This window comes from Oryzias melastigma, linkage group LG6 (assembly GCF_002922805.2).
Source record: "Oryzias melastigma strain HK-1 linkage group LG6, ASM292280v2, whole genome shotgun sequence".
NCBI lineage: Eukaryota > Metazoa > Chordata > Actinopteri > Beloniformes > Adrianichthyidae > Oryzias > Oryzias melastigma.
The window spans coordinates 18,957,465-18,971,594 of record NC_050517.1 but is presented as its reverse complement, the minus strand read 5'-3'; the positions used below and the strand labels follow the sequence as shown (position 1 = coordinate 18,971,594).

Here is a 14,130-nt window from a genome sequence, read left to right as displayed (position 1 = left end):
AAGTTCTGACCCAAACATCATATAAGGGTTAAAATATGATTGAAATATGGTACTTGAGATTCGTTTTAAAAAACTGCTTATTTAATCTTTATATCGTGTCTGTGTCAAAATTGACCCTTCTCCAAGTCAGAAAATGGGTCATTTCTGACAGTGTAAAGGTAATATGATGCATAATAATAAAAAAACCCTATATACCGAAGATAGTGGACAAATGATTGATTTTGCATCATTTTCTTTTGTCTGTTGTGTGACTGGCGATGTTTCAAACAGTACCTTTGTGCAGGCGACCAGCTGAGAGGTGGAAAGGGCACACTGAGTGGCAGCTGCGATCACTCGGTTCTGCAATATGGTGTCCTCGGCCACCTGGGCCACATTCTTGGCCTTCAGGACCAACATCGCAGCTGCATTGGCCACCGCTTTGGCCAGATTCATCAGGGTGTCCTGCAACATATTAATCAATGTCCTTCACTTGCACACGTGTGACTGGAGGAGGCCTGTTGAGCCAATGTTTTTCTGTGTGATTACAACAACTGCACATCAGGACAGGCTGGAAAAGAGGCACAGTGTAAATAGTCTCTTTGAGTCCTGGAATTTGAATAATAAATGTCAAGTGCATTATGAGGTATAGAAAACTGGCTTTTAGAGGACGGAAGAATGCTATCTGAAGGCCAGTAAAACAAAAAGTGAGAATGATTCATGAGCCATTAGGGCTAAAAATACTGGCTTAAAAGATGTGAGGGGGCACTGACGATGGCATCATTTCCTTTTAATGTAAAGCAACAAACACAGTAGACTATAAAAGCGACAGAGGGGCATGTATTATTAGAGCTTTGACACACTGAACTGCATTTCTTCTAATAAAAGCTCTTCATTAAATGTTATGTTCCAAATCCACATGATTTGGCAGGTTAACATTAAAGCCGGGGTAATTACATAACCACATATTGACATTTACTAAGGGGGCCTGAGAATAAGTGTGTGTGTCTTCCTGTTTGGCAGCCAATGTCATAGAAACAGTGAGTGGGTGGTGTCCAACCTGGAACTTCTCATCCGTCTCGCCCTCCCCCATGTGACGGAGCAAGTCCCCGCTGGCTTGTCCAATGCTTCCTGCTGCAGTCAGCACAGTCTGTCTGGGCTGCATGTGGATGACATCAGCACATTCATTACAAATGCCTGGCCTGCTCTCACAGAGGGGCCGGAACATTTCTGTGTCAGGCGTCAGGATCAAAATATGGTTCAGCAGGAATACTTTTGCAGTGCATCTTTATCAGAACGATTTATGGCTGCCTAACACAAAGTTGTTTCCGTGACAACTGGGATCACAGTTTAGCGAGAGATCAAAAGCAGCACAATCAGCGAGCTCCTCACCTCGGCGGCGGCAGGCTCAACGGATCTGAGCAGATCTGAAACCGCTCCTGCCAGCATCCTGGCAGCACCCATGAGCTTGTGTCCACTTCCAACCTCATCATCCATTAATGCTGCAAGCAGCTTGACACCTTTCGACATTTCAGTGAGGTTGGAGGAGATGGTGGTGATGGCGCAGCCCACCGCCGTGTAGTCAGTCTCCGCCGGCTCACCTGCAAAGGAGACACAGCCGTCACGGCCAGCTGGATCAAACAGCAGCTCCGCTGTGCCTCTTAATTTGCTATGCTGCTGCAGGATTGATTGAGGTAAGCCACGGGGCAGCTCGCGTGTCCCACGCTTTTAACAAAACCATCAGTGTCAATTAGAGTCTATTTGAAATCATTCCACGGAAATGAGCACATTGATGAAGCAAGTGGCCGTGAAGAAAAAGAAAATGAATTAGTGAAGGGAGCATGAGGGAAACCAAACAGATAATGTACTATAATTTAAAATTTGACTGGCATTTTATACAACAACAACATGGAAGCTGGGAGAGCTTAGATGTTTCATAAAAAATGTGTTTCTGGTGTTTTCAACACATTCTTGCAGCATTTATCTCATGTTAGGATTAGAATTTAAGATTAAAACTGCATTTCTGAGTATCCTTTTATTCAAATGGTGTTGAATCAGATGACAAGTTTGAAAGTGTTCAGATTTGTGGCGCAGCAACTGCAATGCAAAATCTCCCATTCTAATGTATCCACTTGCACACAAATAGATCCATTAAGGTCTTCATTTTCCATTTTTCTGATCTAAAAACTCCACAGCTGCATAGTTCCGATATTGTTAGCCGTTTTTCTTTATTTATTTATTTGCTACGGTAAGGTTAGCTTGTGGTTGTGAGTGGCTGTGACAGTGTACACAAAGGAATGCTGAGATATCAGCCTAGAGTTACTTCAACAGTTCAGAACTCCGGCCACACTGTAAATAATTTGTCCTAAAAGACAACAGTTTTTTTTTTAAATTTGGCTAAAAACTGTAAAAAATAAAAGATGATTTTACAATATATCAAAAATACGCCAAACTGGAATAAATTATGATGAAAACCCTTATTATTGTTTTATTTTCTGGTGTCCCCCCATAAATGGTGAACTGCAAATGAATTCACCTTTTTTTTAAATGCAGAAAATTATTCCGCATTCATGAGGAGTTGGAAAATTGACATTTACGGGTATTTTCTGAGTCCGACAGAAATTTTCATTTTTTTCTGACATCATTTCATTGTTCAGTTTGGCACTAAAATGAGAACAAAAGTCACAGTTTTGAAATAAAAGCTCCAAAGCGTTCTGTTAGAGCATGTTTTTGTCCAGATTGCATGCTATTTATTTCTCGTATAAGGTGGATTACCAAAACACGACACACGTCAGCTCTTCCGTCAAATTTTAGAACCCTTTCCGGCCCATAAGTCAAAAAGTTTGCCCACCCCTGACGTTGAGGATTTGGTGAACTTTAAGGGACAATAAAATAGGCTTTCTGTGGATGCTAAGAAGTAAATTTCCTAAGTCAAATTACAACAAAAAGGACAATAATAACCTCAAGTTTCACAGAAAAACTTTTAACTGTTCGCTGATTTCCTGAGAACTGACCTGCCGTGAGATTGACCACCGAGGCCGTCCCAGCAGTGATGGCATCAACCTGAGAGTGGATTTCATGTTTGGATTCGTCTACTTTGTTCTGAACCCAAACCCTGGAAGCCTTTTAGAGAGAGAGAGAGAAGAAAAGCCAGTCATCAAAGTGAAGGATTTCCAGCTTAGTTTAGAGTTCTTAAACTGAGGTAAGTCCAACACTTTAGAAAGAGTCTGGAATTTAAATACAACCCCATGTTTACAGAAGGTTTCTAATCCGTTTTTTGGAAAAAACTGACCGACTTTAGTTTAGTATTTGCTCTGGCTGTCCTATTGTTGTCTAGTTATAAAAAGACTATCTGAAGCAGAACTCGAGGGACCGCTGTAGGAGTGGAATGGGGGTGCACATCAGATCTGTTGTCATTTGTTATTCAAATTGTTAGGTGAATGTAGTCCTACTTACCAAATCGTGGCCCAGCGGTGGTAAATTATCTACATGTCCCAGGTCGGCCTGGGCTTGCTGCACAGCTTGCATGCTGCTGTTGATAGTTCCCATTAGGGCCTGCTGAGCAAGACTCTGATAGCAGCAAACAAGAGAGAGGAACATATTAGCAAACAAAAAGTAATGTAAATACACAGCTGTGAAACTTCCAAAATCCGTCACTAACTATTTTAACAATGTACCCACATTGGTGTGGGTTTCACAGCAGTAACTGCTGGTTCTATTTCAAGCGGCGAAGCAGACTCACATCAAAGATGAGACGGAACGCTACTCAAAAGTGTTTTTCTGTGGGTTCAAGTTTAGAGCACAGTAGAGGAGCTGTGTCCTTTTTTTCTCCCTTCCTCTTCACTTTTTTCCAGACTTTGTAAGTGTAAGTGCTCCCACTCACCAGTGGAGGCATGTGTCCTTTGTGCATCTGCCCTGTGGTGATTTGCTGCTGGGCAGAGGGCATGGTACCCATGTTGAAGGTATCGGGGCCGCCGATGGAGCCTGAGCGAATGATTCCTGGAAGGGCTACCGAGCCGTGCTCCACACGGCCCACCCGGTTAAACTGCTGCTGCAGGATTGTAGATCTTCAAAAGGTAGAAAAAGAAACAGAGGGCGACGCTGAGTTTTACAACGTGCTGTCTTAAAGTTTAGTTTCTTTATAACCTGTAAAGCATTCATTTTGCAAAGAGGAACATAATCTATATTAAATGTTTAGTTTGGAATTGGGCATTAAGAAAACTAAATTTACAGCTGTGTCCTCAGTTGTCCATCTCAAAATGTATCTGTTGCCCAGATCAGCATGATTGACTGATTAGCCAAAACATTGACTTTGAATAAACTCAGGATTAGTCTAAAATGTTCCAGATACTTCCGGGGAATTTGCTCTAAAATGAGCAACAGCCTTCTAGCAAAAAGTGCTCTTATCATGCCTTTAAACTCTTTCTGATCATCTTTTATCTATTTTAAATGCGTTCAAGTGTCATTTTCTAGGACATAGTTTCTGCAAAGCAGGCAGTTGTTCATTAGAAATTGGAGTAATCCAGCTGTACAGTCTAAGCCAGATGGAGATTCTGACAAGAAAAATAAAGACGAACATAGATATATTTGTCTGCAAGAGGATGAATCTAAACTGAGGGAAGTAGGGACCTTGTGGCTTGCCGCAATAGTTTCTATGACACAACTACAAGCTTTTTCTAATGAAATATTTTCATCTGCTCTTGATTCACAACAATTTGAATAAATACAAATATTTAGAACCTTAATTGTCTTGTCCATCATGAGTAAAATGCCACAAGAACAAGCTAAAAACACAAAAAATACTTTTTTTGTTGGAGTGTGTCTTTAAAAACTCCCCTTCATAGCAAGCTGTGCTGTCTCTTTACCCAAGTGAACAATCGTACAGCTCAGATTTTTATGTTTACTAAAATATACAACTGACAGTAGGAAGCATAAAAATTAAGATTCCAAAACGGAGAAAATTTCAGGTCCAAATTCCGTATTCAAACAACTGATGATGTCATGAAAAACTAAACACAATAAACTAAACCCCCAAAAATAAGTGTTCATGACCAAGTCAATGAATGATGCTGACTCCAATGAATAACTACTGCTTATTCTAAGTATGTGAAAAACATGTGTGGCAACTGGTCCAAAAATAGAAGAAATTAGATGCATGAATTTCAAAGGAAGATTTTCAGATTTACAAACTTTGATGCTTTTTTGTTTTAATTGTTTTAAGTCATAGCTACAATACTCTTTCTTTGTAAAAATGAAACTGTGAGGTTGACAGTGCGTGATAAAGAACTTGTCTTCATTGAGAGTGGTCAGTACTTTCCCAAACCAGATTATGTATCGAATGGTTTCACCTCTTCGGGGAAACGGACTCCTCCAACATGGTGGACTCCTCGTCTCCCTCAAGGCCAAAACGATCCTTACTCTGCTTCTGCAAGGAGGTGTCAACACCAAGGTGAGAACTATTTGTAAAGACTGGATGAACCATTTGGAATAATGCTTAATATTGTTTAATTACTTGCCTTTTTTAGGATAATGTCAATATATCCAGCAATGAGTTGAGATATCTGCTCTCCTTCTGTAGTCTGGACAGAGTAGTAACTTTCTTGGTATTCTCCAAAATCCTTTGTGCAACAGCAAAGACAAAACCTGTTATTCCAAAGTTTAAACAAATGCAGCTCAAATATGTATTCAGCATCCACAAAAACAAATTCTGATCACTGTTAGAAAAAAGAAAAACTCATGGTGAGTGTTTAAAAAAACTTGGCAGCCCTTTATCATTTTTCTTAATGAAAAGAAAAAGAGAAGTGATTTCTTGAAAGCAAATTAACAAAAATGAACAGAATTATTCTTAAAATGTATGCCTTCTTTCAGATGTTTAATGGAAAGAGTCTTCGTGACAGGAAGAAGCAGCCAGCAGCTTGAGAGGAAATTTGGAATAGTTTTCAGATTAATAATAAATCCAATGTTTTTGCACATAACTCCCCTCATCTTTTAAAACAATATTAATAAAAAAAACACTGAATGTGATGGCTCAACGTAATTAAAAGTGATGCTTTTATTATAAGATAGAAACTGCAGCCTAAGCACCATACAGTATCTCACAAAAGTGAGTACACCCCTTACTTTTGTTGCCAGGGGTTTGGCTATTGATGATATTATGATTTATTTAGCAGAAAAAATAACTTTACACTGCTATACAAGATGGACACTGATTACTTTTCACTGTGTCAAAAATTCATTTCGGCAGAGTTGCCCCATGAAAAAGATATAAATAAATATTTGCAGAAATGTAATGTTTTTTGTGTGTGATATTTTATAAATCATACTGAATACAAGAGGGCTTAAACAGGGGCGGGGCAACAAGGGGGCATAGGGTGGCAGCTGCCCCCCTCAGCAAAAAGCTGACACAAATTTTGGGTCAATATTAGTATCATTATTTACAAAAATTAAGAAACCATCAATGCAAGCTTCTTTAATCATGGCAAAAATGCAAATATTATTTGAAATAAAGACATAAATAATAATAAAACTGTTAGAAATTTGCTTTTTTTGTGTGTTTGTTTTTTTATCCTTTCATTTGTAATGGCTTTCCACTACGATGTTTTCTAGGGGTGTAGGGAAAATCAATTGTGCGATATATCGCAATATTTTGTTTACTGATACTTGCATTAATTTAAAATGCTGACAAGATGATATTATCTATGAGCGTCCTTCAGCGTCTCACTTTTGCTTTCCATACTGCTCAGGCTCCTGAACCGTTTAAGTTCTAGATGTGGCCATGTTGGGAATGAACAGCATTTTATTTTCTTGATCAAACTTTTAGAACCTTGTGGTTAAGGTACTTTCAGTCTATTTCTTTTTCTTATACTGAAAAATATTTTGTTGTGGAAATACGACAATGTTGACCGTTTCCTTTAAGAACAAATATATATGAGATACAGTTATAGTGCTTAATATTGTGATCAAAAGAAATTTTGCAATTTTACTAGAATGAACATATTAATATTCAGGGGATTTCTTTTTTTTATATAAGTCATACTATGAAAAAAAAAGTGAAAAACTGTTGTGGTACAGTCCTGGGATATATCGTGATAGTATTGTATTGTGAGACACGTATCAGGATGCGTATATGACTTTTGCCAATACACACCCCTAATGTTTTCATTGCCCCTCATGTAAAATGCTTTAGCTCCGCCCCTAAATGATAAAAGAGAGCAGAGTGAGAAAAATTGTACCAGAGTGAAGCTCTTAGGCGACGCTGCCCATCTCTTGACTGTTGTTAGAGGCCATTCCTGCACCACATCCTTCGTCTTCTCATCAACTCGCATCACAGACTCTTTGGTTATCCCCAGCAGCCGTGGGACCAGTTTATTTTTACCTTTCATCTTTTCCTGTCAGACAGAAAAAACATCCAACAACATTTACTTACATTGTGAACACCCACACACATGACTCACGCAAACTGTGTGAAATTCTGCTGCTGTCCTACACAGAACCTGCGTTTTGGAGCCCCAGCTGGAGGAGGAGAAGGGCAGCTGCACAGTGACCGACCAGAGTTCGGCCTTGTTTAACTGCTGCTTTATTGAACAGGGTCTCCACATGGTTTAAAAAGCTGTCAGCACAGAAACATGGCGCTTCCACCACCGCTCTGCCTGAGTAACTTTGCTCTCAAATGAAAATCTATTAAGTCTCCCCTCAGACACCAGGCCCAAACTTGGCTTCCCTCCAGGGGTGGAGAGGACAAGGGAAAAACGAGCAAAGCTCGGAAATAGGGAGGTCAATATTCATGTATTCAATGTCCTCAGCATTTCATTTTTTCTTGATTCCAGGGTCAAAATATAGATTTCAGAAGGTGATAAACACCACTGCTTTTTGTTATAGTCAAGGACTGATAACATTATTTAAGCCATTGTATCTTTGTGCAAAGGTTTATTAATCACATCCATTGTTCAAATAGCATTATTCAAATGTCATTTTTTTCAAGGCTGCATTCAACCAGGAAATGGGGCTTTCCAAATTGAAAGAGTAAGGTAACATTTGTTTGTATTTTAAGCTCCCAGAGGAAGATTAGAAGAGCAGATGTGGGCCTATTTTTACTTTTGTTTACTGCTTTTCTGTTTACATCTTTATTTAAAATGAGGTGAGCCATTTTTTTCCCCAGAAATTGCTATGATCAAAATTTATAGAAAGAGAAATAGGAGGCTCCAATAAATGATTCGACAAAGCCGTGTTTGCTTTTTGCCTTTGCGAGAGCAGAGTGCAGCTGTAGTGAATTATTTAGCAAGAGTCTTGAAATCACAATCACTACATCTCCTCTTTGAACATAGACAGCGCTCACACATTTCCATAGCTGCACACAAAAGATTATTTGAACCCCGCAGTGGCGCTTCAACCATGGGGCCAAACATTCCATTTATCATCCATTAAGACCTCTGCAGTATAAAACACACACTTCCTCTGCTTCACCTCTTTTCCTGCAAGTTTGTAACCAAATGAGCGCCTGTCGGGGAGCTTTTATTAAACCCCGCTGGAGCAACTTTATCTCTTGCATATGCTGCACTTCAAATGCAATTTTGTGTTCAGCGACTCAGCAAAGAACTGAATTGTTACTGTCACATGTATTACACAGCAAGGAGGCATGCTGCTAACCGAATAAGGCGTTTTCACTTATACACGTGCCAATTTACTACTCTGTAGTGCGGTACTTTACTGTGAGGACGATAAACATTTAAGCAAAAAATTTAGTGTTATTGCGCCTGGATAAAAACCCACTTTAAAGCAGATTATAAAACTCAACCTGGTGATTTGTTTTTATTATTTCCTACTTACATCTAATGTGATAACTAAAAAGAGCCATTACAAACACTCATAAAAATGATATCAGCAAATACAAGAACTTTATTTAAAGAAGGCAAAAATTATGGCTTTTTTTTATTTTTATAAGCATAAAAATGACATTTTTTTTTTTAACCTTTTAAGGTATACTCACCTTCACTAGGAAGAAGGAAACGCCATATGTCTGCAGGGACCTGGCAAGCTTGACATACTTCACTTTTCCCTCAATCTCTGTCATCTCGCCGCAGTTTTTATGCTCCTGTGGGAATCAGTTGCGTCAAATAAAAACTGCAATCTACATTTATGAATTTGATTGATCAAGCTAAAAATATAACTATGTTTCAAATGGATTTTAGAATGCACATACTTGGAATATTTTCTTCTCGGCTCCTCTCTGCTTGATGTACTCTTTAGGTAGGAACTCCTTCAGGCTGCAGAGGTGGATAGAAATATTTATATAGTTATTACCTTTTTCTATGAGCATACCTCCATATATGAGGTCACTCCTGCCTGACGTTATATGCGGCAGAAAACACTTGCGACAGCTGGCATCACTCCTAAACTTTCCTCTAGTAAATGTCCCCGAGGGAACTGCCTTCACCAAAACAGGCAAATAACTACTGTACAGCTCTGAGGTAAACATACAAAGACACATGGTGAATGGGGGGTGTTATTGAAACAGTGAGCTTACTCAAGGAATCCAGGCTTGTGCTTGTGCTCCACGTGGGGTCCGAACTGGATCTGAGCCTGGATTCCTGCAAACTCACAGGCCTTATCAAAGGAGACGGGGTGGGATCCATTTATGATGTCATCTCGAGCCTGGAGGAGACGGGAGGACAGGAAGCAGGGTAGGAAGTGAAAGCCGCATACAGAAAACAAATCAAAATGAATAATATCGGTAGTGCTCCTTTCTCTTCTTCTCATCCACACAAAAGTAGAAAATGATTCCTTTATGATAATGGTATCTCCCAAATGCATCATCTCCAGCAGTTTCTCATTAGTGTTGTGAAAATACAGTACAAAATGTTAAAAAATGCATCAGTTTTTCATATTATCAAACCTACAATTTAGATATTAAAAAGTCATAATGGCGTTCTCTGTTTTTGTGTCTATTTTTCTACATATTTTGATTTACATGCAGCTAGACTCCCAACATAATCGTCACCATTTAAAAGAAAGAGAAAAGCCTTTGTTGACATCTTTCAAATAGTTGTCCCTCTGCGCTGCTTTCTCCAGGGGGCAGTCAGCCCTGTCTAGCTCTCCCTCTCTAGCTCACTGCTGCAAATTTTATGGCTCCGAGAGCTAAGAGGCCATGCTGATAGCGAGAGAGGCTCCTTCGGTGCTTTTAGCATTGGCATATCAGCGTGGACTCAGCTCCTTCTTCTTACATCCCATTACATCAATGAAAAACTAAGAAGCAGCTTGCTGTAATGAGCACAACAATCTCCTCTCCTCAGAATCACATCCTTTGTCGAGTGCAATTCACTGTGGGGCTCATAAGCTATTACCGAACACAAGACACTCCAGCGTTGCTTCTCACACGTACCATTCGAAATGATAAACACTCGAATTAATCAACCTGAGAAGCAGAGAATTATGGGAGACTGAAAAGCTCTACTTGGAGAGATCGGTTGTAGAAACTAGAATTACAACTCATCTCACACAATTAAAACATTATTTCCATTTGCTAGAAGTAAATCCTGATCCTGAAGTCTTGCCCCCTGTGATATTGAACACAAAGAATATCCACTTTTATTCTTTCAATCATGTTGGCTAACTCTAGTTTTCCTGTTAATGTCTCTACATTCTAAGTACTCTAAATCCTGCTTTTTAATTTCTCCCTCTGTTCTTCCTCCTTTTCTATGACAGTAGTCCAGTATCAGTTGGCACCCTGTAGATCAACTTATTAATTTGAGCCACGACCACTGTGGTATTTAAGTTCTGTCATTGACTGTATAAGAGAACTGGACTGGTTGAACCCCCCCTCTCCACATGTGCTCCAAACAGGAAGTACCCACTGATCTCAAGAAGCCAAAATCCTGTAGACTTCAATTTAGAAATAAACAGCTATTTGTCATTGTATTTGTTAGAATAACCGTTCTCCCTCTGATACCTTTTTTTTTTTTACATGCTCTGGCTAATCATTAGCTTCAATATGATGTTTTTGCTGTAGCGCAATTTGTTAGAGTTATAAACTGACCAATTAGATTTTCTTGTGGGAGAAAAAAAGTTCTATTCTATTCTATTCTATTCTATTCTATTCTATTCTATTCTATTCTTTCTCAGACTGGTCCATCAAAGCCCTGGATTGTGCTGCCTTGTGGTTGCATTATAAACAGGATCACGTGCAGCTGTGATTTAACATCTAGAACTTATATTTCTTTGTCACACATTCACAAAATCGCTTCCTGATGATGAGAGAAAACATTTCTATTACTACTTTTACCCATTAACATTCAAATCCTATACTTAAGTATTCAAAAGTGTATTTAAACCACCACTAAATATGCATATCTTAAGTAAAAAAAAGAAAAAAAAATAGAAAAGGTGTCTGTGCAGACAGAATGAACAAATCTTGCAGTGTTTGACTAACTCACTCCCCTGGTCCAGAATATGCTGTTCATATAGAAAGTATGAAGGTTATTCTTGTCTGAATTTGTGAAGCGGAGCTTTTCGGCAGAGGCTGTTGCCAGGCGGGTGCTATCATCTCATCTTCATGAGAAGTGACAGTTCCACAGAATACCTGCATGGATATTACTCGATGTTGCAGGAGAGCTGACATAAAGGTTTGGGTAAGATAGCAACCATAAAAAAAAAAAAAAAAAACTTCAATCACACTCTTGTATTCAACATTTTTAAAATTGTGAAGCACCCTTCCATCCTGTCATTTGTGATGAGTCAATACAATAAAAATAGTGGGAGTTCCAGGAACCGATTTAAATGATTTCAATAGAGATATTTGGCTAAAGAAGATGTGACAAAAATAGAGCCTGAGGCTACAGCACTCAAGCCCACAATGGCCATTCAGAGCACATCTGCAATCATGCAAACAAACGCTTGCATGGGAATTACCTGAACTTGAGTGCATTCAGTAATCGATGGGAAGGATGGTAATGAATCAGTGTGTGAACAAACATGGTTCAACATTAATCAGCCTGTTTTTGTATTATTGTATAGTGCTCATCCTATCCTTCTCCTCCAATCTTTGTGTATTTTTCCAGCAAAACAAACATTTTGCTGCTAAAATCTTGTCATCAAGAAAGATAAATTGCTGTCCGTGTGCATCGGGGATCGGAGCTATACACTGACACAAATGACGCACTTGAAAACAGTGGTGGAAGAATAAATTACAAAGGGAGTTGTCAAGTATTGCAGGAAATTAGCCTGTTTCTCGCTGTGCTTTCACTGTGTGTGTTTGTGTGTGGGTAGATGGATGAGTGGCTTCACAGTACTGGAGGTTCAGTTTATGATTAGATATGTAGAATCACAGCAAATATGCAGTGGAGGTCTGTATAACTAATACTGACAGGACGTTGACTGATTTATTAACATTATTTTAGAGATGACATATGAGAATAAAATGTTTAAAATTTAAAAAGGCTCTGTTTACCCAGAATCTATCCTTTAAAGTCCCACTCCAATCGTATTTTGAGATATTTTTAAAGCATTTCCAGTGGTCTTTTAATTAGGATGATCGTTTTTATCCCCCAAAAAGTGTTTAAATAAGTGTTTTTAAGGATTTAGTTTCTGCAGAAGGGCAGGAGTTCATCAGAATATTGCCTCTGAGCTGGGACCATTGGCGTGGAATAAGCCCGCCCCTACTTCCCATAATCCATCTGTTTTCACACTAGAATAAAGAAATATTCAGATTTAAAGCTTAATTTTTTCAATATATGTCCTCCATTGTGACAAAAATCTCACGAGAACATGCTAAAAACACAGTTTTCATTTGAGTGTGTCATAAGTCAAATTATTTCCAAATATCAAACAAACTTTTAGTCTTTTTAGGCTCCACTTTTTTGTTAAAGTCCACTATCACTTGTACGCAAAAGCAAAGCTGCTGCTTTAATGTTTTTTACTATAAAACATACAATTAATTGAAAAAAAAGTGTTTCTGTAATTGAGGATCTGTTGTGACATGCTAACTGCTTTTAGCAAACCGTATCGCTACAGTACAGCCATATTAAATTCATTATTATGACAGAATAATGTCTATTAGTTGAAGCTGCACAACATTGCACTTCTGCTGTGGGGTTGTTACCCCCAACATCATCTGTTTCCGCTCTCTAATGAGCACTACATTACCGTGGTGCTAAATTTGAAAACAGCTGGATGACAAAATTCATAGATGACCCCAGCCGTGCTTTGACTAACGGGCAAAATTGATGAGAAAGCCACTAAAGCAAAATGCTTCAGGGCACTGGAGTAAATAATATTCAGACTTTTCGTTAATGACGCCTCGGTTTAAACTGTGTCCGGCCCTTCACACGGCCTCTCACCGTGAAATTAAGTCTCGGCGAGCATGCTCTTATTATTTTACGATGAAGCGCTTCCATTTAAAAGAACAGCAGCTTTCGATAAAAGACTGGCAAAAATATAAAGGAACATAAAACAGGATCAGTTCTGCCAAGAGAAGTGGAGCCGATAACTACGACTCCAAAGCATCTCACCTCTCCGACCAGTTAAACAGACATTTCTAAATCTATTTCTGATGCCAACTGACCATTTGGAAGAGAATAAAAATAAAGGAAGTGGCAAATATTCATAATATGGGGAAGCATGTTTAGTAGGGGTGCCACAAATCTGAACTGAAAACCAAACTAACTATATGTTAAACCATTAAACTGAATCGAGTGTGAATAGTTCAATTTTTAGTGCAAATAGGCATGTTTACGTTTAAAGTGTCAAAAATGTGTTGTGTTAAATTTTAGGATAAATTTAAAAGGAAAAAAGGAGGAAAAACATTTAACAAGGATTTATTTTATTATTGTTTCACTATATTTCATCAGGCCTAATATAGGCTGACTGAAGGTTTATTATTATTATTAGCAAATTTAGGATGATTTTTCTCAAATTTTTTAGTTTTTTAATACACAAACTATGTCGAACCGAAACAAAACCGCGACCAACATATTGAAGTTTAAGCCGAATCGTGGCTTAAGTGAATTATTGCATACCTGACATTTAGGACCTCACACAACTAAAAAATCAATAATGAAGACAGCAACCCAAAATAGGATATTTATACATGAATAAAAAAATAAGAAAACCTTATTAAGTGATTAATAATCAAAGTCTAACTCTGATCATCTTTCGATCTAT

The 14,130-nt window shown here is 38.5% G+C and overlaps 1 protein-coding gene across 5 annotated transcripts in view; it reads right to left on the bottom strand.

Annotated features, from left to right (window-relative positions):
• tln2b (talin 2b) overlaps positions 1-14,130 on the bottom strand; it is a 95,355-nt gene that overhangs the window by 33,570 nt on the left and 47,655 nt on the right. For all 5 annotated transcript variants that reach the window (XM_024281946.2, XM_024281947.2, XM_024281948.2 and 2 more), the window contains 12 exons: positions 9,500-9,627; positions 9,176-9,239; positions 8,963-9,067; positions 7,209-7,364; positions 5,493-5,594; positions 5,325-5,401; positions 3,860-4,043; positions 3,433-3,546; positions 2,991-3,099; positions 1,369-1,577; positions 1,037-1,135; positions 274-441 (listed from right to left, as the gene is read on the bottom strand). In XM_024281946.2, coding sequence (XP_024137714.1) covers positions 274-441; positions 1,037-1,135; positions 1,369-1,577; positions 2,991-3,099; positions 3,433-3,546; positions 3,860-4,043; positions 5,325-5,401; positions 5,493-5,594; positions 7,209-7,364; positions 8,963-9,067; positions 9,176-9,239; positions 9,500-9,627 — 1,515 coding nt within the window. The remainder of the gene's footprint in view (positions 1-273; positions 442-1,036; positions 1,136-1,368; positions 1,578-2,990; positions 3,100-3,432; positions 3,547-3,859; positions 4,044-5,324; positions 5,402-5,492; positions 5,595-7,208; positions 7,365-8,962; positions 9,068-9,175; positions 9,240-9,499; positions 9,628-14,130) is intronic.